Below are 26447 nucleotides of genomic sequence, written 5' to 3'. Positions count from 1 at the left end.
TTGGTAGTGGGATTATCACGTCCAAATTTTGTTCTTTGGTTTCTTAATTGAAAATTATAGATTTTTTTTTTTTTTTAAAGTTTAATGTATTTGAATCCTAATTAAAAATATTTGAACCAACCAAGTTTTACTATTGTTGAACTTTCACAAGGAGAAAAGTTTAGCTTATCAACTTAAATAATTGAAATTGAAATCTACCATCGCATATATATAGCTCAATAATAAGAAATCTAATATCGACCTAACAAAAAGATTTTGATTACAAATAAAATTTTCAATTATAGTGATGTGTAAACAATGATGTATCATACATTTGTTCAAATATCCTAAAAATAAGTTTAGTATAAATAATGTGGAAGTATGGTGTGAGATCCCAAATAAGTTGGAAAGGGGAACAAAACATTCTTATAAGAGTATGAAACCTCTCATTAGTAGAAGCATTTTATGACTGTGAGGCTGACAATGATAGGTTGGAGAGGGGAACAAAGCATTGTTTATAAGGGTATGGAATTTCTCCTTAGTAGACACATTTTATGACTGTGAGACTGACAATGATATGTAATGTACCAAAATAGACAATATCTACTAGTGGTGGGTTTAGACCAGACACTAAGCAATGTGCCATCAGCGAGGACGCTAACCCTCCAAGGAAGTGGATTGTGAGATCCTATATCAGTTGGAGAGAGGAATAAAATATTTTTTTATATCTACTAGCGAAGTAAAAAATGGACATTGTATATCTAGGACACATACCCAAAATTTTATCACGTGAGTGAAACTTTATAGATGAAATTAAACTGTATGTAATTTTTCAATATAGCTCCCTCCCTTGACACAAAAAAATAATAAACCCTTCAAAAGTTCAATATCTCACCAGCTACCTATGTCCAGGCTTACATAGATACAGGCTTATGAACGAATCAAATTCCTCTGGACAATTCAAATACTCCTAATCATCAAATTCATCATTTTCCTTTGCTCGGAAAACTTGCGAACCAGATTTCATTCTTGGATTATTAAGGAAGAAGGTAATGAAAATCTTACTGTAAACATATAGCCAAGTTACCACATATGTCGTCTCAGTTTATTTTCTCTCTCATTAAACCAGTGTTATATACCCACTTAACCCATATAAAATGGATCATAAAATGTCTAAAACAGACGTGGGGTATTGGAAATCCTATGTAGAACGCACATTTATCAAAAGCATACAAAATAATATTAAATAAAAACTAGGAAGCTACCCACTAATTAAAGTCACTTCAATCTTTTATGCACAATTGTCACTACAGAGAGCGAGCGAGAGAGAGAGATATGCTCAAAAATTTCCCCAGCCTCATCTTTATTAGATTAAAGATATGGTTGGTATCATATATATCAGATATAATACAAATAGACCCATAGAAAATCAATCAGACACAAAAAGATTGCAGGAATGTAATATGCATTACTTTAGTTTAAGCTTTTGTTCAATTGTAATGGTGACATACCCACCATAGTCAGAGAAAACCAATGAATTCACAATGACATTTGAATAACTCCCATTATCAAAAGCCATTCTGTCTTTAAAAGTGGTATAAAAGGAAGGGGAGGCTGAGAGTTTGTTTGGTGTACGAAAAGAAGCGAGTTGGTAAGGAAGAAGAGTTCTGGGATCAGGTAAGAGATATCCTTGCTAAGTCAGAGGACTCTAAACAAAGGTCATTATTTATATACATATAAGTTAGTTCGTTTATTCTCCATGCATACTAATGATAATTAGCCTCTCTTATATCACTGTTTCATCCATCTTTAAGGCTTAAACTCTCCTCTTCCTTTAAATAATACCTTCCTTCTAACATATATTTATACGAAAAACATGGCACATGAGTCTATAGCGTGCCTTTGTGTTTTGTGTGATATATGATGTTTGTATTGTTGTGTTGTTGTTTCGTGAGATTAGTTGTGTTTTACGACCTTCTTTAATTCCCTTGCCTTGTAAAAATAAATTAAGGTAATTTGTGATCTTTTGGAGTGTATTGTACGTGCGGATAGAGTTTTGTATGTGGCATATGAGATTGTTTGCAATCTTTTTCTAAAAGAATTTGCTCAATCTTTTTCTAAAAGAATTTGCTGTTAATTTGCTCATCACATACAATGTGATTAACCACAGCCACACAAAAATAGTAATTGGAAAGTAGTGGGGTCTTTTAAAGACAACACATTTATGTCTAATCAAACACGTTAAATTTTAACTAATTTTTATGATTCTTTTGACACATGAAAATTTCCAAAACTTCCCATCTTCCTCACCAAACCCACCTGCTCGACTAATCTTATAAATTATCTAAAATAAGTTATTCAAAACAACTCCTAACAATAAAATAAGAATTTGCATTGTGTTTCTTCAATATTCAAGAAGGGTTTTGTCCACATTAACCTTACATTAGAAAATCTAGGAGATGAGAGTTATTTGGTGTAGGAAATATATGTAGCTTTCAGGCTCATCCACATACAATAATCTTTGTTATATAATGGCTGTTTTCTTTCATTCTTCTTCGATCCTCCTAAATGAACAAGCTGACAGAGGATGCTTATGAAGTTATAAATATGATCACTAAAAGGCATGCCCATGCAAATCTTTATTGAGTTTAATTAATAAAAAAAATCTACGGTTTTCAAGGGTCCCATTTCTTTCCTATGAAGTCGCTTTAATCAAGGGCCAAATCATATATTTTGAGGTTATCTGGGGAAGATTTCTAGCAATTATTATAATTTAATTACTAGCTAGCTAGGAAGGTTCCACCACAGTAGTCCACCATGGAAGCACCTATTTTCCTACGTTTTCTTCATTGCTTTGTTGTAAGCCATTGTTAAACAATCATCAGTAAGAAAAGGTAGACCCGGGGAGGGTTTGATATGCATGGAATGAACAAATTTTTAATATTTCCATGTAGAATTCTAGAATCAGAATCACGTTCCTTCTAATGTACTTCTCAAATAAAAGAATCAATGAATCGTCTAGACATGAGTTCTTCATCACCTATTATCCATGTTCGAGTTCCAAAAAAACCGGTGTGCGTATGCGTGCATCATTTACTTAATGCTCTACAGGCACAGAACTGAGAGAGGTACTGTTGGCTGAGCATTCATGCATCACAGTTTATCCTGAACGTCTGACAGTTCATTTCTACAAGCTCTCCCTTGTAGCATGTATGTTCCTTTCTGGTCAAACGAACAGATCTCTCAACATTAGTGGTCCTAGGGGCCAAACCTCCATTTGAGTCTCTTTCTCTCTAAATGTATGCGTTTCTATAAAACTAGTTTACGTGAAATACAATAACTACGAGTCTTTTCATTCTTTAAGTTGAAAAGAATAGTTTTATGCATGGTGCGTCAACTTCCAAATCATTCAATTTCACTGCTATTTTCAGACCTTGCTGCTGTTTCCTTCAACATCCAAAACTTTTTAGCTTTTTAGAATGTTTGTGCACTTGCATTAAATGAGCTCTCTAAAGCTTTCTGAACTTGAATTCTGGGCCCAGAATTCAACAGCCTAGACCATTTCAGTACTACAGCACTGGCAGAATAGAACCAGAACCAGAACCAGAATCTTAGTTTGACCACACAAGGGGGAATTCAGTCGAAGATGCCTGTTAATGTTTTCTTCAAAGACGCAAGGTGATTTTCATGTTCCAATCAATTCTCTTCTTTAAATGTTTGATGTTCAATTTAACTTGCGAACACTGATGTGATTCTTCCAATCATAACTAAAAATTCAGTTCTTTTTCCCATTTCTAAACTGACCCAAAGAGATTGTGCATCAAATATATATCCATAATTAGAGACTCTTTTCTGATGACGGGAGATAATCCTCTTCCTTTTAAACTAATGACTCGTATATTTTAAATGTTTATAAATGTAGACGTGTTTTCAAGCTTGACACAATCGGTCGGGAGATACTAGGAATTGCACTCCCTGCTGCTCTAGCTGTTGCAGCTGATCCTGTAGCTTCTCTTATCGACACTGCTTTTGTTGGCCATCTTGGACCCGTGGAACTTGCTGCAGTTGGAGTATCCATTGCTATATTCAATCAAGCTTCAAGGATTACCATATTCCCACTTGTAAGCATTACAACTTCTTTCGTGGCCGAGGAAGAGACCATTGGCAAGGCTGACAACAAAGCAGCACGAGTTGAAAAGGGAAAGTGCTCAGCTGATGATAATTCAGTGAAGGTTTATGTGCCCGAAGATCCTGATCTAGAGAACGATGAAAGACTTACAGCCAAACAAGACTCTGTCAACTTGAATCATGAACCAAGGAGTAATGCCACAACAGAACAAGTTGGAGAAAAAGAAAACAAAACGAAAGAGGGAAAAAAGGAATTGGTTCCAGATAATGGTGCTCTTCAAGAAGATCTGGAAAAAGGTAAACCGAAACTTGATTGTTATATTTAGAATATTTTAATAATTTTGATGAAAACTATTGCGACATGTAATTTCTGATTTCCTCTTCTTCTTCTTCCTCTTTTTTTCTTTCTTTTTCCAGATTCAAGTACAAATGTAATCAAGGCTACCTCTGCCAAGTCCAAAAAGAAAGAGAAGAAGCAAATTGCATCAGCATCAACAGCTCTGATATTTGGCTCAATTCTGGGTCTCATGCAAGCCATATTCCTTGTTTTCGGAGCCAAATCTTTACTGAACCTAATGGGTGTAAAAGATGTGAGTGCTCCCTGTAACTTAAAATGTAGTTCAGTTTTAGATCGAATGTTTTCCTCTAATATTTTGGGACTTCAACAAACAGAATTCGCCCATGTTAGTCCCTGCTCACAAGTATTTAACACTAAGATCAATTGGTGCTCCTGCTGTTCTTCTGTCATTGGCCATGCAAGGGATCTTTAGAGGGTTCAAGGATACGAAAACTCCTCTTTACGTTATTGGTAGGCCTTGTCCCTTTTCCTCTGCATATGGTTGAACCTAATATATCAACTTCCTTTGACTAGCAACTATTTGTTTATATGCCTCCATGTAGTTTCGGGATATACTGTAAACATCATACTTGACCCCATATTCATCTTTGTCTGCCGTTGGGGGGTCAAAGGTGCAGCTGCTGCTCATGTTCTTTCTCAGTAAGCTTTAATTTCTATGCACTATCTTTTTGCTAGAACTTTACAACCTTCCTTCAAAATGACATAAATTGTGTCTTCACGTTCCAAAAATGCTTCTCTAAGACTTACTTCAATCCTTTCAGGTACTTCATTGTGCTTGTTCTCTTCTGGCGACTGGTGCAAAAAGTCAATCTCATGCCTCCAAGTCTTAAAGATTTGCAATTCGGTCGATTTCTTAAAAATGGTAAAAAGAAATTGTCCCCAAACAACTCTTAACTCGATATTCTAATACCAAGTAAACTATGAGATCAATCAATCTTTAGCTCTTATTGAACTTTGAATGGCTTGGAGCAGGAGGTCTGTTGCTGGCAAGAGTCGTAGCAGTGACCTTCTGCGTGACTCTAGCAGCATCACTAGCCGCAAGGTTGGGCCCAAAACCTATGGCTGCATTTCAAACTTGCTTGCAAGTCTGGATGACATCTTCTTTGTTATCTGATGGTTTAGCAGTAGCTGGACAGGTGAAGAAACAAAAACCTAATTCCACCTCTCTGCAGAACTTCTTTTCTAAATGACAATTCAAAGATATTGGGGTGGGGAAGTCTAATAGGTATCTCTTTCATGGTATATGATTCATTTTCTTTCTCTTTTAGGCACTCCTAGCCAGTGCATTTGCAGAAAAAGACTACGAAAAGACAACAGCAACAGCTACTAGAGTATTGCAGGTAAGAAACGAATTCAAAACCACAGAAAAACAAAAACATAGTTCCTCTAAACAACGTAAAACATTTTCCTGGTCAGATGAGCTTTATCCTAGGGGTTGGACTCGCTGTTTTCGTCGGAATCGGGATGTTCTTCGGAGCAGGAATATTTTCAAGAGACATTCAAGTGCAGTACCTCATACATTTAGGAATTCCGGTAAATATTAAAACGTACCTTGTTTTCTTCCTTCCAATGCCATGGATCAACTCATCTGATTCTCCTCTTTCTCCGGAAACTCATCAGTTCATCGCAGCTACACAGCCGATAAACTCACTGGCGTTTGTTTTCGACGGAGTGAATTTCGGAGCTTCTGATTTCGCGTATTCCGCATACTCATTGGCAAGTTCTACAGCATCATCCTCCACCTGTTTGAGAAAATTTCTCAACGAAATTACATTAAATTTTCTGGCTATTTTCTTCAGGTTCTGGTGGCGATTGTGAGCGTTGTATCACTGTTTCTCCTCTCCAAAAGCAATGGCTTCATTGGGATTTGGACTGCTTTGACGATCTACATGCTTCTGCGTACTTTTGTTGGCATCTGGAGGTAATTTATATTGGTAAATAAATTTGTATAATCCCGCGTTTTCTGTTCTTAACACAAAATAAAAATTAGTCCTTATTTAAAATTTTCAATTTATTTCCTTATATTTCAACATTTTTCAATTTACTGAAATCATTGAAAATAAATTTTATATTATTTGGTGAATTAACAAATAATAATAATAAATAATAAATAAGGAAAATAACATTTAAGAGAGAAATAATTTAATTCATTCTCCATGACAAATTTATTATTAAATTATTACTCAATTTTATATTTACTTCTAATAAACGACTAATTTTTTTTTTGCCCTATAATACTAATAATGATTAAAAATGTAATTTAGTTTTTTTTAATTATTATAATTATAATTTATTAAACACAAAACTAAAAAAACATAAATTTATTAAACACTTTTAAAATTGCAGGATGGGCACAGGAACAGGACCTTGGCGTTACCTCAGAACTCAAAGGCTACCCTAAATCAAACCGACCTCCACTTTATAAAATTTACTTTAAAATAATATCATCTTTTTAATAGTTTATACTTTGTATCGTTATCACGGTTAGACTTGGACCCTATAAATGTTGCTTCGTTTTTTTTGTATTAATATGGAGTTATTAATAAATTTGCTTGTATCTACCGTGTAGGATCGAGGGATTCAAACCTTTAATCTCTAGTCCACAACAATTAAGTTACGAAAATAAAACATGAATTTTCTAATTTTAAATGATATGTTTATATTTAATTAGTTTAGTGAACTTATATATATATATATATATATATATATATATCCTTATCGAGCTTAAATTAAATAACTAAAAAATAATAAACGTGAGTTTTCTAATTTTTACTTTTGAAAATCAATTTAAACATAAATACGAACATGTTGAACCAATTCGTTCGTCAAGTTTGGGCCGTAAGAAGGGAGTAATAAAGCCCGGCCCAATTAGTGGCCCAAATTCATTGTAGTTTGGGTCTCGGTTCGATTCCAACGGGAGATAGACCTTTCTGAGTCGCCAAATCAAAGCGAATTCCATCTCTTGGCGCGGCCATGGCGTCGTTCGGCTCTCTGAAGAATGCTATCTTCGAAAGAGAAGAGAGAAAACAGTGCGCTCTCTTGTCCTTTAATCTCTCTTAACACGTCCGTAGCTCATTCCATGGAGGCCTTTCTGTCACTTACTCTTAACCTATTTTCTTCTTTATTCTTGAAAAATTTGCAGGCAGTATCAGGCGCATGTGCGAGGGCTCAATGCTTACGATCGCCACAAGAAGTTTATGCGTGAGTATGGTGTGATTGCTACTGTGTTATTCATTGCGTAACTTTTTGTGGAATTAATGAGCATTTGCGAGGAAAACCATTGGATTTGTGATTGTGGCTTAATTATACGTTGCTTTATTTGAATGTTTTTGACGTATGATCTTTTATTTTAACATGAAGATCAGTTACTAGCACTGGCGGTGAGACTACTGCTCAATTACGGAAGTGATTGAATGTTGTTGTTTAGCTTTGAACTCATTTGGATTTTGTCTATCGCGGTTGCAGATGGGATAGAGTGATAGGAATTGTCAAACACAGTACATTTAGTTAGCTTACAAGGTTATTAGCTGACGGACGGACGTGAAGGATGCTTGCAAATACTGAGCACCTTATTTGCATATCCTGGAGTCCTAAAGCAAAAGAATGATGAACAGTTTCCCTCAATAAGATGACAGGAGGCTACAATCATCCTAACATTTTGGTGCAAGAGATTTTTCTGTTAGCCTCAAAATTAGTTACTTTTAAATATTTGAATTGTGGATTTGTTGCAGTTCATTTCTACGGGAAAAATCAATCTATTGAAGAGAAATTTTCTTTTAAGACTGAACAAGACGCCTTGAGGGAGGGCTACCAGTTTAATCCCACTATTCTCTCCAATCATGATGGAATGCCATTTTTCATTCATAGAGATGCAAATGATGGAATGGCAAATTAAATAATTAATTAGAATATGAATATATAATTGTTAAATGCAGTTCTAATAAATCCCTATTTTGTATGATTTAGAATGTACAATGGTAGAGCATAACTGCACTTGTAATCAATTTGATCATTGTGTGTATTTTCGGTTTTTTGATGATGACTTGTTTATCTACTTGGACTTTTATGTTAGTGACATATCGGTTGGTGACATGTCGATTGCTTCCAAGGGACAAGTGGAGATTGATAAGCGTCGATCCACTACTGGTTATCCGTTTACCATGGCTGGTGAACCTGTTTGTTGGCGTTCAATATTGCAGTCTACTATTGAATTGTCTAACACCGAAATAGAGTATATGACAATCACTGTAGCTTTTAAAGAAGCTATTTGGATCCATGATTTGGTTAATAACTTGGGTATTTCTCAGTAACACGTAGATGCATTTTGTGATAATTAGAGTGCTATTTGTTTGTCGAAGAACCAAGTCTATTATGTTCATACCAAGTATATTGATGTCCGATTTCATTATATTCAAGAAATTATCAATGAAGGGGATATTTGTTTATTGAAAATTTGAACGGCTGATAATCCTACGGATATGTTGACAAAAGTGATCGCTCGTGAAAAGTTTTGGCATTGTTTAGATTTGATCAATGTTGGACGAAAGAAATAGCTTGTTGACTTGGTGGCAGCCAAACCGATTATCTGCTTCGGGATCTTCTGATAAGGTGGAGATTGTTGTAAGTTGTGATGAAGAATAAGTTGATGCATCTTCTATGCATGTAGTGTCATTTATTTTGGTTCATAAGTCTCATTTATTTGGTTCATAATCCTAGCTGGTTTATCTTTTATTTTGATACATGAATCTGATTCATGTATGAGAATTAATGTTGCTTTGATTCATGTATGAGAATTAGTATTGCTATGCCTGCATAAAGGCTTGTCTAACATTGTTTTGAGAGGTAGAGTCATTGTCATTTTGTATTTGCCTAGAGTCAAAATGGGGAGGAACTTTGTAAGATAGACTTTATAGTGCGAGAGTGTGAGAGATACACTTATAAACACTTTGGTTATAGTGATTGACTACCACCCGTGGATGTTGGATAATTTCTTCTATCCGCACCACGTAAATCTTTGTGTTTTTTGTTTATGGGTGTGAATGCAATCGCTTTTGTTTCTGCTTCCACTAGAACAATGGGGTATCAGAATACCATTGATTGTGGCATTAGGGTAAACACATATAACCATGTACGTATTCATAAACTTTGTTCCTGCTTGGATATGGTTGAATCATTTGCTGTTAGTTCCCACACTCCATCATTCCATGCTTACATAACTTATATTTGCATCATCTGTTGTAATGTAATGTAAAAAGCAAGCCACAATTTTCACTGTGATAAAGCTGTTTGTTTGGAATCTGAATCATTCTTTTTATGATTTGTCAAATTGAAATCTAACAATTTTCTCACCTCCCCTGTTGTCTTTGTTTAAAATTTTCTATTTTTATATTCTCGTACTTAGTTTGTTTGCAATATTTATTTATCACTGTTTTCTCCCATCTTGTATATTTAGGAGTAGATGCTCAAAGAAAAGCTTCATTACAAGAGAAAGAAAGGAAATGAGAAACAGGAAAGGATGGAGCAAAAAATGTCCAAAAGGAAGAGGTACCACTCCAAACTTTAAGGTACAATTTTCTACTAGCTAGAGAACTGTGAAACCTCCTCGATAAACTCAAGCGCCCTTAGCTAATGGCTTGCACTCTTATTAATCGCCTTTCTTTTCCATTGAATAGACTTTAAACTACTGGCTAGATTGGCAAGAGGATCTTGTGGCTGAATATCAATAGAACTTTTATTGGCTATGGCTCTATGTTGGTTAAAAAAATTCACCTTTTTGCAACTATAGTTTAAATATTATTCTCATATCCAACGGGTTGGGTTGGGTCCAGTCGTCTTTTGTAACATTTCACATCATCAATGAAATTGTTTTTTATCAAAAATATTAGAAAATCTTTAATTAGGGCCAGACTCTTTTGCCGTTTCTTTGCAGGGAAGAAGGCTTCAACATCATCAGGGGATCATAAAGCTGATGACAAAAACGACATTGATGAATATGGGCCTCAAGGCTACAATTCCGGCCTCCACAGGGCAGTATTTTCAGGTATCTGCTTCCTTGAAACCTTTTCGAAGACGACAAATGGCAATTTATATCTTAAACATAAAGCATCATGTGCATGTGGTTGATTCCCTAATTGTTTAATTGTATTGTAGCCTTGTCGTAATCTGTATATCTTGTTCTGTTGTATGAGCTGTTATGTGCAGCAGGGTTTTTTAGTTCAGAAAATCCATCCACCCAATTGAAACTAATCAAAAGCTTTAAACCCTTCCCATATATTCAATGTTCATGCTCAGATCCCCTTTTGTTCATCAGTCACTCATTGTCACCACCCACCCTTTTCGACCTCTGTTACGAGTTTCGACCTTTGTTGCCTTCCTCCCATGGACTTGGACTATTGTAATTGTGGTATACAAAAAAGAAGTTTTGTCGAGGATTATGAGTTTATAAGTAAGAAATATATCTTCTATGTGTATGGATCATGAGTTTATAAATAAGGAGTATCTACGAGTATGAGGCCTTCTCACAAAACTAAAAGCAAAGTCATAAGAGCTTATATTAAAAGTGGACAATATCATACTATTGCAAAGTGATGTGATTTTGAATAAGGTTGTGAGATGGTGGATGTGGACAATGGGATATTTTATCTTCGTCCTCTAGTTATATAAATCTCTAGTTATATGAATACACGTAGAATAACAAAATTTTATTAATAAATTCGCCCGGGATGGATCTTTCTAATATAGTTTTATTAATAAATTTTGACAATTGGGCATCTGGATGTCATTTTGATGGTTAGTGCATTGGGTGGGGTAAAAAAATATTATACAATTTCCTCAACTTTAATTAAATAAAAGAGCCATATTGGTGAGGCATATGGAAGTTTAAAAGAAAATATTATTATTATTATATCTTTAAAATAGTGAAATTCCTTTAAAAAAAAACATATGATGGACCAATTAGAAAAATTCTAATTTTTCAATATAAATCCGAGTTCAGAATTCCATGCTTCCCCATAACGCCACGTTGACTTCATCCACTAATTTCGTGAAACGTGGCGTCACTTTAGGCACTAACCTTCCTTACGTGGCTCTCATGCATTTGATAGCACGAAGTTTTCGTGCTACCTTATCATAAAACCACAAACGTCCCAGTGACGTTCCCCTAACGGCTCAATACGGCTCCGTCAGTACGTCGTTTAGGGCCTTTTGAAATGGAGTTGACGTGTTATCGTCAGAGGTGGACCTCCAACCTTTTTGATTGTGACACGTAATTGCATTCAGTAGAATCGTACGGTTGTTAACTTCTCACGTCTTCCAAAGATTTCCTTTAATTATTATAATATTATATATATATTTTTTAGTTTTAAAATATGGAAGTTGGGAATGTGTAAAAGGTTCTACTCCCATTGGTCACTTTTTGGAGGACAAAATGACCAAACTACCCTTGATGATATCATTCTCCAAATTAAAATATCTACAAATTGGCCATTTTTGGAACTGTAATTGTCCAACGACCAATAACTATTTTTTTTTCCACATTTAAAAAAAGCTTAATATGCCAATATTGGTTAATATTTGAAAACCATATAAAATTGAAACTTCATGTTGTAGGACATTAATTTTTTGTTTCAATTTTATAATAATATAATATTATTATTTTAATAGTTCAAACTGATGAAAATATAAATTTCTTTTTAAAATAATTTACTAAATCACAAATTTGTATATTTAATATTAAAAAGAAAACAACACTTCAATTATTGTTTGGAAAATGTAAGAAAATAATGAAATGAAAATATTTTGCAAATAAGAATTTAATTGAACCAAGTATACATAATTAAAAAGAATTAATAGAATAAATCCCTAAAATAATGGAAAGGTTAGTTTTGTCAATTGGGTGGAAAGTCCCACTTCTTTTTGTATTTCTAAAATAAATATCTTTATCCGGTTCTTCCTTAAAGGCAACACAATTGGGTTACAAGTTGGGTCATTTGTCAGAAGCAATCATCAAATTTTTTTTTTTATTTTTTAAAAATATATTATTATTATTATTTTTTATTTTCTTTACCATAATTTTTATAATTAGCTCTTTTAGTTTTAACTTTTGCCTCTTAATTTAATTCAGAATTTAAATGAATTTTTAATGTAAAGCTAAAGAAACATAATCTAAATATTTGTTTTTATTCTTCTATCTATCAATTTATTTACAAATATATATATATATATATATATATATATATATATTACTCCTAAATTCTAATAAATTCCAATTTCAATCTTATAATAAAATTTTACTTCAAATATTATAAAAATTGAACTATAAAATGTATGATAAAATTCTAGAGAAAAACGTTGTCAGAGTTTTTTTTTTTTTTTTTTAAATTGAAATTTATGAATTTTAGAAAAAAAAATACTAAGGGTTAATTTGGGCATTAGTCAATTTTATTTTTATGTAATTTTTTTTTTAATGAAATTAGAGATGGTGGTTGGAATTTATGGAGGGAAAGGAATAAATTAACTGTATAAACTACCATAAATTTATTGACTCTCAGTTCTTTCTTAATTCAATAATTTTTAATTTTTAACTTTTGCTTCTTTTCATTTTTAATTTCCTTCTCTCTGTCGTATTCCATAGCCACTGCAGCGAGCGAGCGAGGTAGAGAGAGAGAGAGAGTCATGGAACTGAGCTAGAAGACCAGAGCGACCTTCAACCTAAAGCTCCCTAGGGTACGATCGTCTCTCTCATAATCGCATCGCAGTTGTAAGTTGTCTTCCTGCAATTGCTGCTTGTCTTTTATTTTGCTGCTTACAATCGGTATTTTGATCGGAGCATGATTTTCATTAAGGCTCCATTTCTCTTGAGGAATTTGTGCTTGTTTTTCATCTAGTAGCGTCGGAATGATAAAGTATAAGAAAAACTGTTGGAATTTTGAGTTTATGAATGAGGAGAATATACCGGAGTTCGATTGCAGAAGTGATTCTGAACTTGTAATCGTCGACTCGAATAGGCTGTGAAATTGAACTAGCTATCGTCTTGTTGAGTTTCTAATTTCGCCGTAGTGATTATAAACCTACTGTATTTCGTCTTCTTTTTTTCCTTTTTTATTTCTCGATCTCTAGCTTATTTGCTGCATGCTTTTCGGCAACCGGAGAAAGATCTTTGTAGTGCCTCTGTTTTGGATCTATGGAAATTGCAGCGATTGAAGTTTATATAGAGTAAATGGAAGCGATAGATGTAGTTTGTAACGAATATCTACTGTATTTAACATGTTATTTTCTCGCCATAATTCAGTATCTCTTATTATACTATCTTGAAGCCCCTGTAATGTATTGTAGATGAGCTATATGAATCTCTGAAAAGTTTTTGTCGGTATTAAATAATCCTCCATCTAGCATGCTGGAGTTCTTTCAATGATTTAGGGATGCTAGGAATTCCAGGTTGCTCAGAACTGGGAAATATTGTATCCTAATCAAAGTTTATGTGCTCCAATCTTCCGATGAGCTTAATAAGTAAAACACTCGATGTCTCCGAAGTCTTTCTGTAAAGCAGACTCGATTATGTTGAGAATCCCCTGATGCTGCGGTGTGGTATAAGTAGGAGTGAATTATTTTGCTTTTCTGTTCTTTCTAATTTTCGCCATTTTACGGTGACAGGATAAGTTTTGAACGATGCCATCAAAACCAGAAAATGTAGACCAACAAACAGTTGATGGGTCGAAGTATTTGGTACAATCGACCAAATACTCTGAGGCTTGGTGGCATGGAGTTGGGAACAATACCATCGCAGGTGAAAATGCTACCAAAACAGCTTCTACAGATTACCTGAACGATACTGTTAGCAGTGGAGGAACGCAGTCACAAGCAAATGGTATAAGATTCATTGCTAAAATTGTTATTAATTCTATATATTTGGCTAAGAATACACCATTTAAGCGATATATTGAACCTGTTCTTGATTTAGATGAAAATATTGGGAAAGAAGTTCAGCATCTCAAGTACATTCCGTTTTCTACATCCCCACCTGTGGGCGAACGCCTTGATCTAAATTCCCAGATGGAACTTGTTGGTCACTCAATTGTAAGATTTATCTGTCTATCTCTGAAACCAATGTCCATGAAAAGAAACAAACATGAGTAGTGTGCCTAGATGTTTGCCTTTTTAGACTTTGCTTCCCTCTTAGCTGGATACAAAAAGGACTTCAAGTATCTCCATTTGCAGGTTTTGACATCATATCCTTTTTCAGATGCACAATATTGCCAAATGCTGACTTCTAATGGACCACAGTCAACGGTATACTCTGATTTACTTGAATATGTGGTTTATGATAGAACCAAATAGTTGCAAGGTTGAAGATCAAATCATCAACTTTTGAGATGTTAATTGATGTCTTATCCACCGTTTAGATTGACCATTGTCCATTTGTGTTGATATATGGTTTAAACAAATTTATATATGCATAGAGGCTAAATACGCCCCTCGCTATCGTGCATTGTCATGTTTGTTTCTTATGTACAGTTCTCTTTGCAAAGAAATTTGCCACCATGCAATTCCTACGAGGGGCATCATTTTTTTGTACAGCCCTACTTGCCGATCAACTGTTCAAGAATTATGATTATGCTTGATTTTCCTGCAGTTTCCTCATATTTATGGACTTCACCATGCTAGGATGCCTTTACCCCTTGAAATGGAAGAAGAACCCGTTTATGTAAATGCAAAGCAATATCATGGTATCCTGAGGAGAAGACAGTCGCGTGCCAAAGCTGAGCTTGAGAAGAAAGTGATAAAAAGTAGAAAGGTATTACATTTCATCGTAGTTGTATCACATTGTTACTTTTCTGCATACTCTAATCCATTTTGTGCAGCCATATCTTCATGAATCCAGACACCTCCATGCTATGAGACGAGCAAGAGGCAGTGGAGGACGTTTCCTCAATACCAAAAAGCCCAACAATGTTATTTCCAATACAGATAGGGAGAAAGGCATCAATTTTGGTGCAAACCATCCAACAAAACCTGTCAACGAGGCTGGATCAAAATACATGGTGGCTGATGAAAATGGAATCAAGGATACGCTTAATGAGGAGGACAAAGAGTTCATGACTCAAAATCTGCAGATAACACGCGCTTTCTTCAACGGAAAATTGAATGGCCATGGCATATCCACTTACACTTCACAACTTGCTGACGTCGAGGGAGATCATCTCGATCAGCCACATGAAAGCATGCAGGTGAATGGGGCTCCACAGAGAGCCATCCCCATCAATTGAAGGTTTCTTGATGGGCAAATGGGGCTTCTTTTCCAACACTGTTTAACCAGTTTCAGTGCAGAAAACTTGAAGATTCAGTGTATGACTGTTGATTCATGTGAGGCTCTGTTGCTGGTTGGAAGTTGATGGATTAGCCCCCTTTCTGCTTGGAAGAAAACCGCTTTTGGTAGTGTTTCTCAGGCAATTCATTCTTGGCTTTAGTTGGTGTACTCTGAGGTGAGATGGAAGAGGATGAAGAAATGAAGCACACAAAAAAATGTGGTACATCCGCTGCCACTTCTCTCCTCTTCAATTTACCTCTTCTATTATGTATGCAGTTCTCATCCTGAACGTCTCAGATAAACAAAAAAATTTAGTGTGAAGACTCTTGTAACTTAATTTAGGTGCATCTGGGTGTTGTATCTATTCAACTTTGAGTGCATGTTTGAGGCTATAAATTTTCATGTTTCTGGACGTACAAGACATTAAATATGGAACCTCTTTCATTCTTTCCTTATTCTGTCGCTCGCACACAATTAAGATTAGATAGTAAAGTCGCTACTACATGCATGACATGTCTAATATGTGCAAAAGATCATTAAAAACAGTTTGCCAGAACGTTGCCATAGACTCAAATGCTGGTTTAATTTTAATATTTAGTGCAAACCTTATTATCCTCTAAAATTTTTAGATGTTGTCCATTATGTTGCTAAAATTCAAGACTGTCAAATAAAACCATCTTTTTTCTTTTTCACCCACTGATATAATAAAAGAAGCAGAAAGCCAATATTTCATATTCTGCGAAGAGTAGTTCGTCCATTCATCTGTATATTTGAAAAAACTCGTAAGCAAAAGAGTTCATTAAATCTTGCATATGAAGCTCAAACGAAGCTAATACATAAGAACAGAAGGTGATGGGCATTAAAGAGATTCATTTTTCTCTGCAAGACAAAGCTTTATATCATCATATTATTCACTAGTGCAAGTTTTCACTTCAAGGTCTTGGAGGGAGGAGGAAGCACAGTATGTAAGAAGTTCGTCACAAGAAAACAAGCAGAGGTAAAACTATTTCAAGATAAAGGAATACTATATTAAATGCTAACAGTTGTTCGTTTGTCTTCTTCAGGTCCTCTTTCGTCCCGAAAATAACTGTACGGTCAGTCAAAGCCTTTCTTGTTCTTGAAGTTGCTCCTGTTCAGATTGAACGTAAAAGCACGAAACCAAAATAAGGGAATGCCTAAAACTAACAGAATACTTCTAGTTCTAAGGTAATCCAACCCAACCCAAGAACGGTGAACCCGAAGAGCCACCATCTTAAGGATACGGAATCCTAGTTAGAAATGACTCGTCGTTGGGCGACATTTTAGCTAGTGATCGTGAATCTGTGACTAAATAATCCAAAATGACACACATGGCTTTGAATGCAATGATTTTGACACTAACCTCTGATACAAAGAAGGCATGAAACCCATATGGAACTCTGTGTGGCAACTCAACAACTGCAACGGGCTCAGATGACATAGTTTTGGCATCCACGACATTCACCGCAGATTTTCTGTAGGTAACAATGAAAATTATTGTCCTCCTCTTTAACCAAATAAACTAAATTTGATTCATCACAGGTATTCGGTAAAACTGCCAACTTGCATTCTAATGCAAATTCAAAGGCTGCTGCTACAGGGTTAGTTCAATTTTATAGTGTAACAGCACAAGCCCAAGCCCACCACTAGCAGATATTGTCCGCTTCGTTCCGTTACGTATCTCCGTCAGTCTCACGGTTTTAAAACGCATCTCCTAGGAAAAGGTTTCCACACCCTTATAAGGAATGCTTCGTTCCCCTCTCCAACCGATGTGAGATCTCACATATAGAGAGTGGGTCTGTATATTCATGAAACGAAAAGGTTATAAGAAAAAGATTAATTGAGAAAATTATAAAACTCCCACTCTGTAACAGCCCAAGCCCACCGCTAGCAGATATTGTCCTCTTTGGGCATTCCTTTCAAGGACTTCCCCTCACGGTTTTAAAACGTGTCTACTAGGGAGAGGTTTCCGCACCCTATAAGAAATGTTTTGTTTTCTTCTCCAACCAATATGGGATCTCACTGTAGAACTAAACTTTCTAAACAGTAAGGTGTTCGATAACAACTATTCAGTAATAGGATATCTAAGAAAGCAAACCGCATTCCAGCTACTACTCGTATGATACATATAAAATACATATGACACAAAACTAGCGATATAATAGAAGAGGAAAACATTTACCCAGTATTCTCATCATGTACGAATAATATTAAGTAGCCATCATCTTCTTCTGAAGTGGTGCCAGGTATACGAGGAACAAAGATAGCTTCAGAACCAAATCTACCAGGTCCAAGGTCATACAGGCCTTGAACATTTCCTCCAACTTCAATCTTCGTTCTTCCAGTTTCACGTTTAGCATGCAGATCAAATTTAGCAATCCCCGTGACTTTTGCAATGCTGTCCAGTGTAGTTCCATATACATATCGTTGCTTCCTGATTGCATACAGAGTACATCATCAATTCCATGTGATAGGAATCCAGTTCATCAAGGCCAGAAAAACAAAAAGGAACATACGAATAAGAAAATGATAACGAGAATCATCCGAATCGCTAACTGCAGTAGATGGCATGCAATGCTGTCGCTAAAACACTGTAAATGCAATTTTGAATGGCATGGTATCCCATTTCAAACTGTTAATTACTCGGATATTCAAAGGAATAGAACAAAAATTCCCCTACGGCTAATGTTGTTTCTGAAGATATAATAGCCCAAACCCACCGCTAGTAAATATTGTCCTCTTTGGGATTTCCCTTTCGGGCTTCCCCTCAAGGTTTCTAAAACGCGTCTGCTAGGAAGAGGTTTCCGCACCCTTATAAAGAATGTTTCATTCTCTTCTCCAACCAATGTGGGATCTCATAGAAGATGTCTTCTAATGGGGTTCTAGTGCTATAATTGGAAAATTGCAAACGAAAGAGATGTCCTTTAGTTCAAGCTTTTCTTACTCCAAAATTGGATGATCTCTTCATATATCCCCATGGATTTGAGCCGATATTCTTTTACAAATGCTAGAAAAAAAAGGGAATTAAAATACCTGCCAGTGTAGCATTCATTCACTCTAGGAAAATCTACAGCAGATTCCGAGAGTTTCCTCTGTGAAGATAAACCAGATTTAAGATTGAATCTCATCTCATACCTGATAGATGGAAAAATAATTAGAAATATCACAGCCACATCAAGAACTTTTCTTCATTTGTAGAAATGGATTAGAGTCCTACAGCTCATTTGAGAAGTTCTCAAGCTTCTCCTTAACAGACCCACTGACCATGTCCAAGTCTGGATTCTCGAGACGGCACGTAATCAAAACTACTTCATCTCCTTCCTCCCAAGCATTAGCTAAGAAGAAGTATACAACATAAATAATGAAAAGAGAAAGAGTAAGACAAATATACAGTCTATTTAATAAGTCAAATAAGCAGATTACAATAATGACTAGAAGGTACAAATTTTCAGGGAAAAAATAAGGTAGAACCCTTCAAAGCTCAGGCCATAAATGAAAAAGACAAATCAAAGAACTAAATCTTGCATCAAGTCCAATTGTAATCATATAAAAGCACCAATACACAACATGAGTAACAGAAAACCTAGTAATTTCCAACAGAAAATGAGTCAAAGAATGATCCATCCGAGGAAATACTACAAAGATAGAACCAAAGATAAAATCTCTAATTTCCCAATCACATGAATTTTTCCATTACCACTGGTTGAAGTACTCGTAATGAAATCAATATTAAAGATTGTAATTTAGCAATTCATAACACAAATGGATCGGCATGCCAGAAATATTTCTTGCCTTCAAAGACATGGGTAGCACAAGTACTCACCATTATGAAATATAAAACAATTTGGAAGCTCAAACCATCGCATAAGCAAGTCATCTTTTGCATATCGCGGAAGCACACCAAACCTAGCTTTTTTTGTAGCATCAAATGTGAAAATTAACTTATTTTCTTTCACCATTTCCTGAAAGTTAACAAGTTGTTAATTATTATATGACCAACCATAAGATTAAGAGGTTTAGGATTTAACCACCATGATGCAAATCAATGAATTGGAATCCAATAAAACAACATATGTATGAACAGTATATCTAACTGAAGAGAAGTATATGACGGAAATAAAAGTTGAAAGTCCTTAATATGAATAAAGATGAATAAAAAATCCTCAAAATTCCCCCAGGCACGATTAAAGGAGTCATTTCTGTTTAGTCACATTTGTTTCTTTAGAGAGATTTTCCAGAATAACTTAGATTCCTTTTCTTTACGTCGTCCTTTAACTATTTCTAAATTTGAGTGGCAATACCTTTCCAAGAATGAATTGTTTCTCACACGAGATTACTAATGGGAAATGTACTTTTCTATGTTGTGTACATTCCTGTTGCTTTCTTATAATACCATTGGCAGGAAATGGAACACAGGGTGTATTTGTAAAAGGAAACTATGGGAATGTTGGTAGCATCAGATGGTGCAGGCCAGCCTATCATAAGATAACAACATACATAGCAAATTACAAATGAAAAAAAAAAGGGGGAAAGATACCAATTTCCTGAACTTGAGTTTGGGAGATGAGCCTGGCTTCAATAGTTTATGCCACTAGTTATGTCTTGGCTAGTTTACATACAATGGATTACTTCGTAATTCAGTAGCATGAGTTATCAGGATTGACAATATAAAATTAATAACAAAATATTTTAAATAAGTGCCATACCTTTGGTTTAAAATATAAAGGAAGATCCATGAAAATTGCATAATTTTCAGTAATCGCAAAGTCATGCATCATGACCGGGTTTGGAATTGTGATTGGTACTGGGTCATGCATGAGGCCATCCTTGGAAATAACTCTGTAAGTAACATATGGTGGTGTATGGGAATAACCAAATGTAAACATTTCGCCTGCATGCAGGAAACTGATCAGCACAGATTACTTCATCATATTTCAACAAATTTAGTGGTTGTCTTTTAGGATGCTTATACCAGTGACTGGATCAACCTTTGGATGAGCAGTGAAGGAGTGCGTTAATCTCTTGTCATAATCCAGCAGACCAAGTGTCTGTAAATCTCCATCCTCCAACACTTTTATAACATCTACATTACACAAAACCAGCTACTCAATGAGTTTTTCCTTCTATTTCCGTTATTCAGTGGGGATTGGGGGAGGACAATTGAGGCGACCTTTCCTTCGCCATCAAGATCTTTAGACTGACATTTGAGGAGACGATATCTGAACTTGATAGAGAGAAGGTAAACTTACAAGGTTTATCTGCCTCCGAAAGTGCTAGCAGCTTCCCATGGTGATATATGAGAGCCGTGTTACCTAGAAAAGTTATTGATAATCAGCTTCAGACAATCAAAACTTAAGTTCCATACAAAGGAAAGCAGTAAAATCAGCTAATGCATATTTGCATCATATTATAAAATAGAGACGCCTACATTATTATCAGTGGTTAACAAATGAAAAGGATTAAGCTTGAGCCTTTCGGGATACCCCGCTCGAGTATATCTCCATCATATGGAGGATTTGACAACGTCAAAAATGATAAATATCATGCACAAAATTTAACACTGGTGGCACTCCAAAACCTAATCATGTAGTTGCGACGAGGATAACAACAAACAAACAAAAAATAAAAAATAAAAAAAAAAAAAAAAAAAAATCCTACCTGTTCCAGTTCCATATGATACATCCAACACTTTTAACTTTGCTCTCAGAATTTGCATGTTAACCATTACTAACCCAAAGAACCCTTTCAGATCACCAATCTNAAAAAAAAAAAAAAAAAAAAAAAAAAAAAAAAAAAAAAAGAAATCCTACCTGTTCCAGTTCCATATGATACATCCAACACTTTTAACTTTGCTCTCAGAATTTGCATGTTAACCATTACTAACCCAAAGAACCCTTTCAGATCACCAATCTGGAAATGACAACAAAAGTTAACAGCAGTCAATTAAAATTTTCAAGTTCATCACTCCTGAAACTAATTATACAATTTCGTACATTATGGCATGAGGTAAAACAAAGAAGCCAATAACAGTAAAGAATTAATATGTCAATATACGCTCATTAGCGTCCTATATTTAAAATGGTATCCCAACAGGTAAACTCTAGCCATCTCTAAAACCCTAAAATCCCTAGCCTCCATGGCTGCCACCATTTTTTATTGGTGCACTCTACAACCAGCATCCGTGTCTTCGTTTTTCTGTGATCCCAACTCAATAAATTCCACAACCAAACTCACTTCGATATACTAGGAGAACAAAATAGCTTTTATTTAGAAAAATGGGAGTATTTCAAGTAGCATAGCTGTATACCTTCATGAATTTAGCACCTCCAAAATATTCTTCTTGTTTAAGTCGTGATGTCCTCACATAACGGGAAACATATGTTGCTTTTCCATCTTTAATGCGCAATCCATGAATCATGCTGCAAAAGAAATATCAATAATTTTTTAAAGCCAGGCAATAGTAAAACAGAAGGAAAAATCAAATACAATAGCTAAATGGATATCATGTTTCAAACAGAACTATGTTCTCTACGACTTGGATATATCTTGAATGAGATTTAAAGTTCTGACAGGACTACTCTGATTTTATAGTTCCCAGATTATAACAAAATAATGAAAATGTTTCGGGATAAGACTTTGGGAATGCAAAAAGGATTTATGATTAGGAGTCATACTACAAGAAGGCCTACTTGTTCAAGAATTATGAGAAGAGAACATCGTTAGTTACAGTTTACAGATTTATAAAATGGTACTCCAAAAACCCTTCAAAATTTTGTGAATAACGTTACCCCGAACGACATTCCACAGGGAAAGAACAAATTTTATACCGTGGGACAAAAATTGAGGTATTCAATTCAAAACTCACATTAAGTGCTGAATCCATCACATTTAGGATTGTAACAGTGTTCACTTGTGGAAATTAATCAAGTTCCAGAAACATAAACGAATGTAATCTTTAAGTAAGCTGCAATTGAATAATGGGATGATTCAGGAAGTAGAAGGCGACATACCCATCTCCATCGAACCTGCACGTGGGAAAAAAACACAAATAAGGAACATTTCATCTAACCAAGCACTAAAGATTTGCACAAAATTGCTTAAGATTTAGCAAGCCATACCAATGGTAACCAGCAACAGGACTAAACTTCGGATTCGGCCCCACCCTAACAAACTCTCCATTTAAGCATTCCTGTAAGTTTATGATACATTCCACATTAGAGGAAGCAAAATAAGGAATAATGACATCCCATGTATAGAAAAAATAACATACAGCTCAAAAACAAAGAATTAATCTAGCACAAACATATACAAATGAACAAAAGGCTAGTTCAAAATCCTCCTCTTACACTATCCTGCAGCATAGAACATCAATTCTTCTAACTCCATATAAGCGAATTTGTAATTTCTTTCAAGGGTATCAGTTCATTGTTTTCAGATTATCTAATCAACTTTTATGTTTTCTCAAATTATCAAACCAAATTTACGTCGTAACCTCCTGGATATACGGTCGCACCAATTCGGATAGGATAATTGGATTGAGTTAAAACAGGAAACAAGAACTTCAAGACTTGGACTCAAATTTCATATGAGGCCTCTCATTTCTCAAATGATGAACCATCGGTATCTGGATACAAACTGTATTGAGGCCTGCCATAACCAGAGGACTTGCCATATTTGATTTGATTCTAAGATTGAACTTAAACACTTGCAAATATGAAGCATTAGCAGTCTTCAGAACAAATCAGTCTAAAGAATCAACAGCATTATGCATAAACAAAAACCAATCGGTACAGGGTTCCTCACTCCTATTACCATAGAAAGATTCTTCCTGGAAGATATCCTTTAAGAAAGTCACCGACCAACACCACATCAATAAGCAGATTACAATTGCCCTAGGAGACACCGAACTCACCGGAAGATATCCTTTAACAGGGAGATCGGTAATCGGCGGAGTCTCATCGCCAACCGGAGCGAAATTACCGGAAAGATAATGCTGAGGCTTTGAAGAATCATACATAAGCTTCACGAACAGCTTCTCCAACAAATCGGTCACCTTCGATGCCAGCCCTTTACTTGGCTTCGGATTCACCTCCACCAACGACCCTCCAACAACTCCGCCATTAAGCCTCTGCTTCTCCTCCGCCATTCTCAGTCTCCGTCGCAGGATGGCGAGTGGACTTAATTGAGAACAGAGAAAATCGGTTCCGTCTTCAAATAATCGATGAAGCTGAGGCCTGTGGGTGAAAGTACAGCCACGTAACGATGCTGATGATCATTTCATTGAAATTCTTTCCACTACCATACAATCTTCCTCGATTCACACACACCAAATTTATATCATCTCGATTTCTATTATGTGCCTTATTATTTCAGGTAATCACTATTTAACCTATTTAATTCACATTATATTAAGTAAATTAGTGATAATTTAAGCCAACCTTTCAAATAATTAATATTTATATTTTTTAATCAATGAAGTTTGAATTTTCAACATAATTCAACAAAAAGAAAATAAATTATTAAGATTCGACTAAAACACTGCAGAATATCATTTTCATTACTGTATAATAATTAAATAGCAATTAAAAATATATAATAATATAATATTTTATTCATACTATATAGTTCAATACATAGGAAACGGAGTTTTGTATTTTGTTACATGTGTATATGTATAAACTATAGTTTCGTTAATATCTATATTTAATATTCACATTTAAAATTTAAAAACGCTAGAAATTGACGTTGATTTTATTTTATTTTATTTCTCTTGGGTAATGATTAAAATTTTAAATTAATAATTATTAAATGATGGTATATATTAACCTAAATATAACTCAATTGGTATAAACCCGACTAAAATATATATATATATATATATATATATATATATTTAAGGTTTATGTTTTAACAAAATTAAACTTACATATGAGTTGAAATGTGCATCGAATTTGAAGATTGTTTTAGATTTGAATTTATTGATGGTCTAATTGGTCTGATAGGGGTGTACATGATCTTGGGTTGAGTTCGAGAGATTTTTTTTTTACCGAACCAAGTTGGTTGGAGTGGTAACCCAACCCTCTAGGTTAGATTGTCATCAAAATTTATTTTTTTAAGTTTTATTTATCCACAATTAATAATTATTCGGATTCAAGTCAACTTGAAAGTTTTATCACGAACTCGAAACCGAACCAATTCAGTTTGGGTTCAGAAAAAATGAACCTAATCTTACCCGAAATGTTAATCCAACCCAACCCTTAAAGTTTAGATTGGATTGGTCCGGGTTGTTGGGTTTAATGTACACCCTTATCGTCTAACTCGAATTTAGAGGGCAACCCAACCCAACCCAACCCAACTCAATTCTCACAATCACGAACCAAGTTTGGGTCAATTCACTAGTGAGAGGTTTTTCCACGTTCACCATTGGAGTAAAACGTAAGACGATCCTTCAGGTTGAAACAAGAGAGAGGAGAAAGTTCGACATGTACTAGGTTCAAGCAGTAGAAGAGAGTGGAAAGTTGGAGGCTAACGGCCGAAAAGGACAAAAGTGTCCAAACCCCTAAACCGAATCAACTCGAACGATTCTTAAAATTTCTAAATCAAACTAAACTGAAGACATATTCGATCCCGAATATTCAAGTTAATAATAATTAACGTAACGTGCTCTCTTCAAAAGTCTCAAGATAGTTTCAATCGTTACGAAAGAAAATCGACGAATTCTCGAGAAGTCGAAATGTGACAACACAAGACCGAAAAGTAGTTGTCATAAAGCCCATGCCCTTTAGCTCTTTAAAAACACAGCCACGCCAAGTTTGTAAGTTATGGGTCTTCTCTTCTTCTTTGACCCACCACGCAAGTTCCCATTTTTCACCCATACTTTGTCAATTTCCCCTAACTTACCCAACATACCCTCCAACCTTTCTTTCGAACTCTCTCACCCATTTGGCACGGTTAAATATCATGCCCAAAATTTCTAATATTTCGATTATCTCATTAATTTTTCGTAAAAAAAAAAACATTTACGAATAGTATAGAATCTATAAAATAATACATCAAATAATAACGTGTCAAATACCGAATAGAATAAGTATATATATTATCGTATTATTATGAATTTCAGCACCAAGATTTAGTGTAGATTTGGCTTTTACAGTTTCAATCATCGAGTAAAACGTTTGTGTGTGTGTTCATATTTTAGGTAATTGCTCGAGCGTGGAATGGTTGTGCCACGAGCTAACTTTAAAAAAAATATATCTATTTATTAATTTAATTTCTTTTATATTGTTTTTCAAAAAAAATACTATATATATATATATATATACTATTTCTATTAACATTTCTATAAAATTGAGATTTCGATATTTTATCGATATACTTACATTTTAATTTTTTATCAGACCAAGATTTCACGTTTTGAGGACGTTACTGTATATACTAATAACGTGCATCTTCCTTTTCAGTGCTCAATCATAGTACGTCCAAAGTTAAAAGTGTTTCTATGTTCGGTGACTTGAGAATTTTTCTGAGAAATATGTGAGTAATGACAAAATATGCTATAAATACTCGTATTAGTTTGTGAGGATAGTCTTCACTCTTAGAAGTATTAGGACATGTCGAGGCTGTTAAGTTGAATGACACAATGACCTCACCTAGGATCAC

General features: G+C 34.9%; 4 protein-coding genes and 1 long non-coding RNA gene across 20 annotated transcripts; 3 read left to right on the top strand and 2 right to left on the bottom strand.

Moving 5' to 3' along the window:
* Positions 1-253: 253 nt before the first annotated feature.
* LOC111488446 lies at positions 254-6091 on the bottom strand. Its single transcript, XR_002719203.1, has 2 exons — positions 6017-6091; positions 254-667 (listed from the first exon to the last, which is right to left on the bottom strand). It is a non-coding gene; the product is annotated as an uncharacterized LOC111488446 (long non-coding RNA).
* Positions 1422-6899, top strand: LOC111488381 (protein DETOXIFICATION 43-like). 3 transcript variants are annotated; one of them, XM_023136101.1, is made up of 13 exons: positions 1422-1656; positions 3532-3657; positions 3902-4404; positions 4525-4697; positions 4780-4915; positions 5008-5104; positions 5227-5327; positions 5438-5601; positions 5734-5805; positions 5882-5998; positions 6086-6181; positions 6265-6386; positions 6812-6899. In XM_023136101.1, exons 2-13 carry the CDS (start codon positions 3626-3628, stop codon positions 6864-6866), a joined length of 1668 nt encoding a protein of 555 aa, XP_022991869.1. In that variant the 5' UTR covers positions 1422-1656; positions 3532-3625; the 3' UTR covers positions 6867-6899. The 3 variants fall into 3 exon arrangements, with proteins under 3 accessions (XP_022991869.1, XP_022991866.1, XP_022991868.1); XM_023136098.1 differs by having other exon boundaries at positions 3522-3657; XM_023136100.1 differs by lacking the exon at positions 1422-1656 and adding an exon at positions 1675-1697 and having other exon boundaries at positions 3522-3657.
* A 312-nt stretch (positions 6900-7211) lies between these two features.
* Positions 7212-10902, top strand: LOC111488432. Of its 11 annotated transcripts, none has more exons than XR_002719192.1 (5): positions 7212-7494; positions 7608-7666; positions 8538-9073; positions 9918-10029; positions 10395-10902. XR_002719192.1 is itself a non-coding variant. In XM_023136172.1 (4 exons), the coding sequence occupies exons 1-4, from the start codon at positions 7464-7466 to the stop codon at positions 10586-10588; spliced, it is 393 nt and encodes a 130-aa protein (XP_022991940.1). In that variant the 5' UTR covers positions 7212-7463; the 3' UTR covers positions 10589-10902. The 11 variants fall into 11 exon arrangements, 3 of the variants coding, with proteins under 3 accessions (XP_022991940.1, XP_022991941.1, XP_022991939.1); XR_002719196.1 differs by having other exon boundaries at positions 8538-9085; positions 9918-10009; XR_002719191.1 differs by having other exon boundaries at positions 8538-9085.
* A 2161-nt stretch (positions 10903-13063) lies between these two features.
* Positions 13064-16188, top strand: LOC111488410 (nuclear transcription factor Y subunit A-1-like). 3 transcript variants are annotated; one of them, XM_023136146.1, is made up of 6 exons: positions 13064-13189; positions 14117-14330; positions 14424-14539; positions 14681-14752; positions 15096-15257; positions 15325-16188. In XM_023136146.1, exons 2-6 carry the CDS (start codon positions 14132-14134, stop codon positions 15727-15729), a joined length of 954 nt encoding a protein of 317 aa, XP_022991914.1. In that variant the 5' UTR covers positions 13064-13189; positions 14117-14131; the 3' UTR covers positions 15730-16188. The 3 variants fall into 3 exon arrangements, with proteins under 3 accessions (XP_022991914.1, XP_022991915.1, XP_022991913.1); XM_023136145.1 differs by having other exon boundaries at positions 13065-13223; XM_023136147.1 differs by lacking the exon at positions 14681-14752 and having other exon boundaries at positions 13064-13223.
* A 432-nt stretch (positions 16189-16620) lies between these two features.
* On the bottom strand, positions 16621-24080 carry LOC111488382 (carotenoid 9,10(9',10')-cleavage dioxygenase). 2 transcript variants are annotated; one of them, XM_023136102.1, is made up of 14 exons: positions 23701-24080; positions 22907-22977; positions 22799-22813; positions 22096-22207; positions 21599-21698; positions 21038-21100; positions 20761-20871; positions 20495-20679; positions 19612-19750; positions 19006-19123; positions 18822-18923; positions 17971-18222; positions 17152-17263; positions 16621-16899 (listed from the first exon to the last, which is right to left on the bottom strand). In XM_023136102.1, exons 1-14 carry the CDS (start codon positions 23932-23934, stop codon positions 16870-16872), a joined length of 1644 nt encoding a protein of 547 aa, XP_022991870.1. In that variant the 5' UTR covers positions 23935-24080; the 3' UTR covers positions 16621-16869. The 2 variants fall into 2 exon arrangements, with proteins under 2 accessions (XP_022991870.1, XP_022991871.1); XM_023136103.1 differs by lacking the exons at positions 22799-22813; positions 22907-22977; positions 23701-24080 and adding an exon at positions 22654-22742.
* Between the last annotated feature and the right edge of the window lie 2367 nt (positions 24081-26447).

The sequence above is a fragment of the Cucurbita maxima genome, unplaced genomic scaffold (assembly GCF_002738345.1).
Source record: "Cucurbita maxima cultivar Rimu unplaced genomic scaffold, Cmax_1.0 Cma_Scf00013, whole genome shotgun sequence".
Taxonomy (NCBI): Eukaryota; Viridiplantae; Streptophyta; class Magnoliopsida; order Cucurbitales; family Cucurbitaceae; genus Cucurbita; species Cucurbita maxima.
The sequence above is the reverse complement of the archived record's forward strand: the minus strand, read 5'-3'. Positions and strand labels throughout refer to the sequence as shown.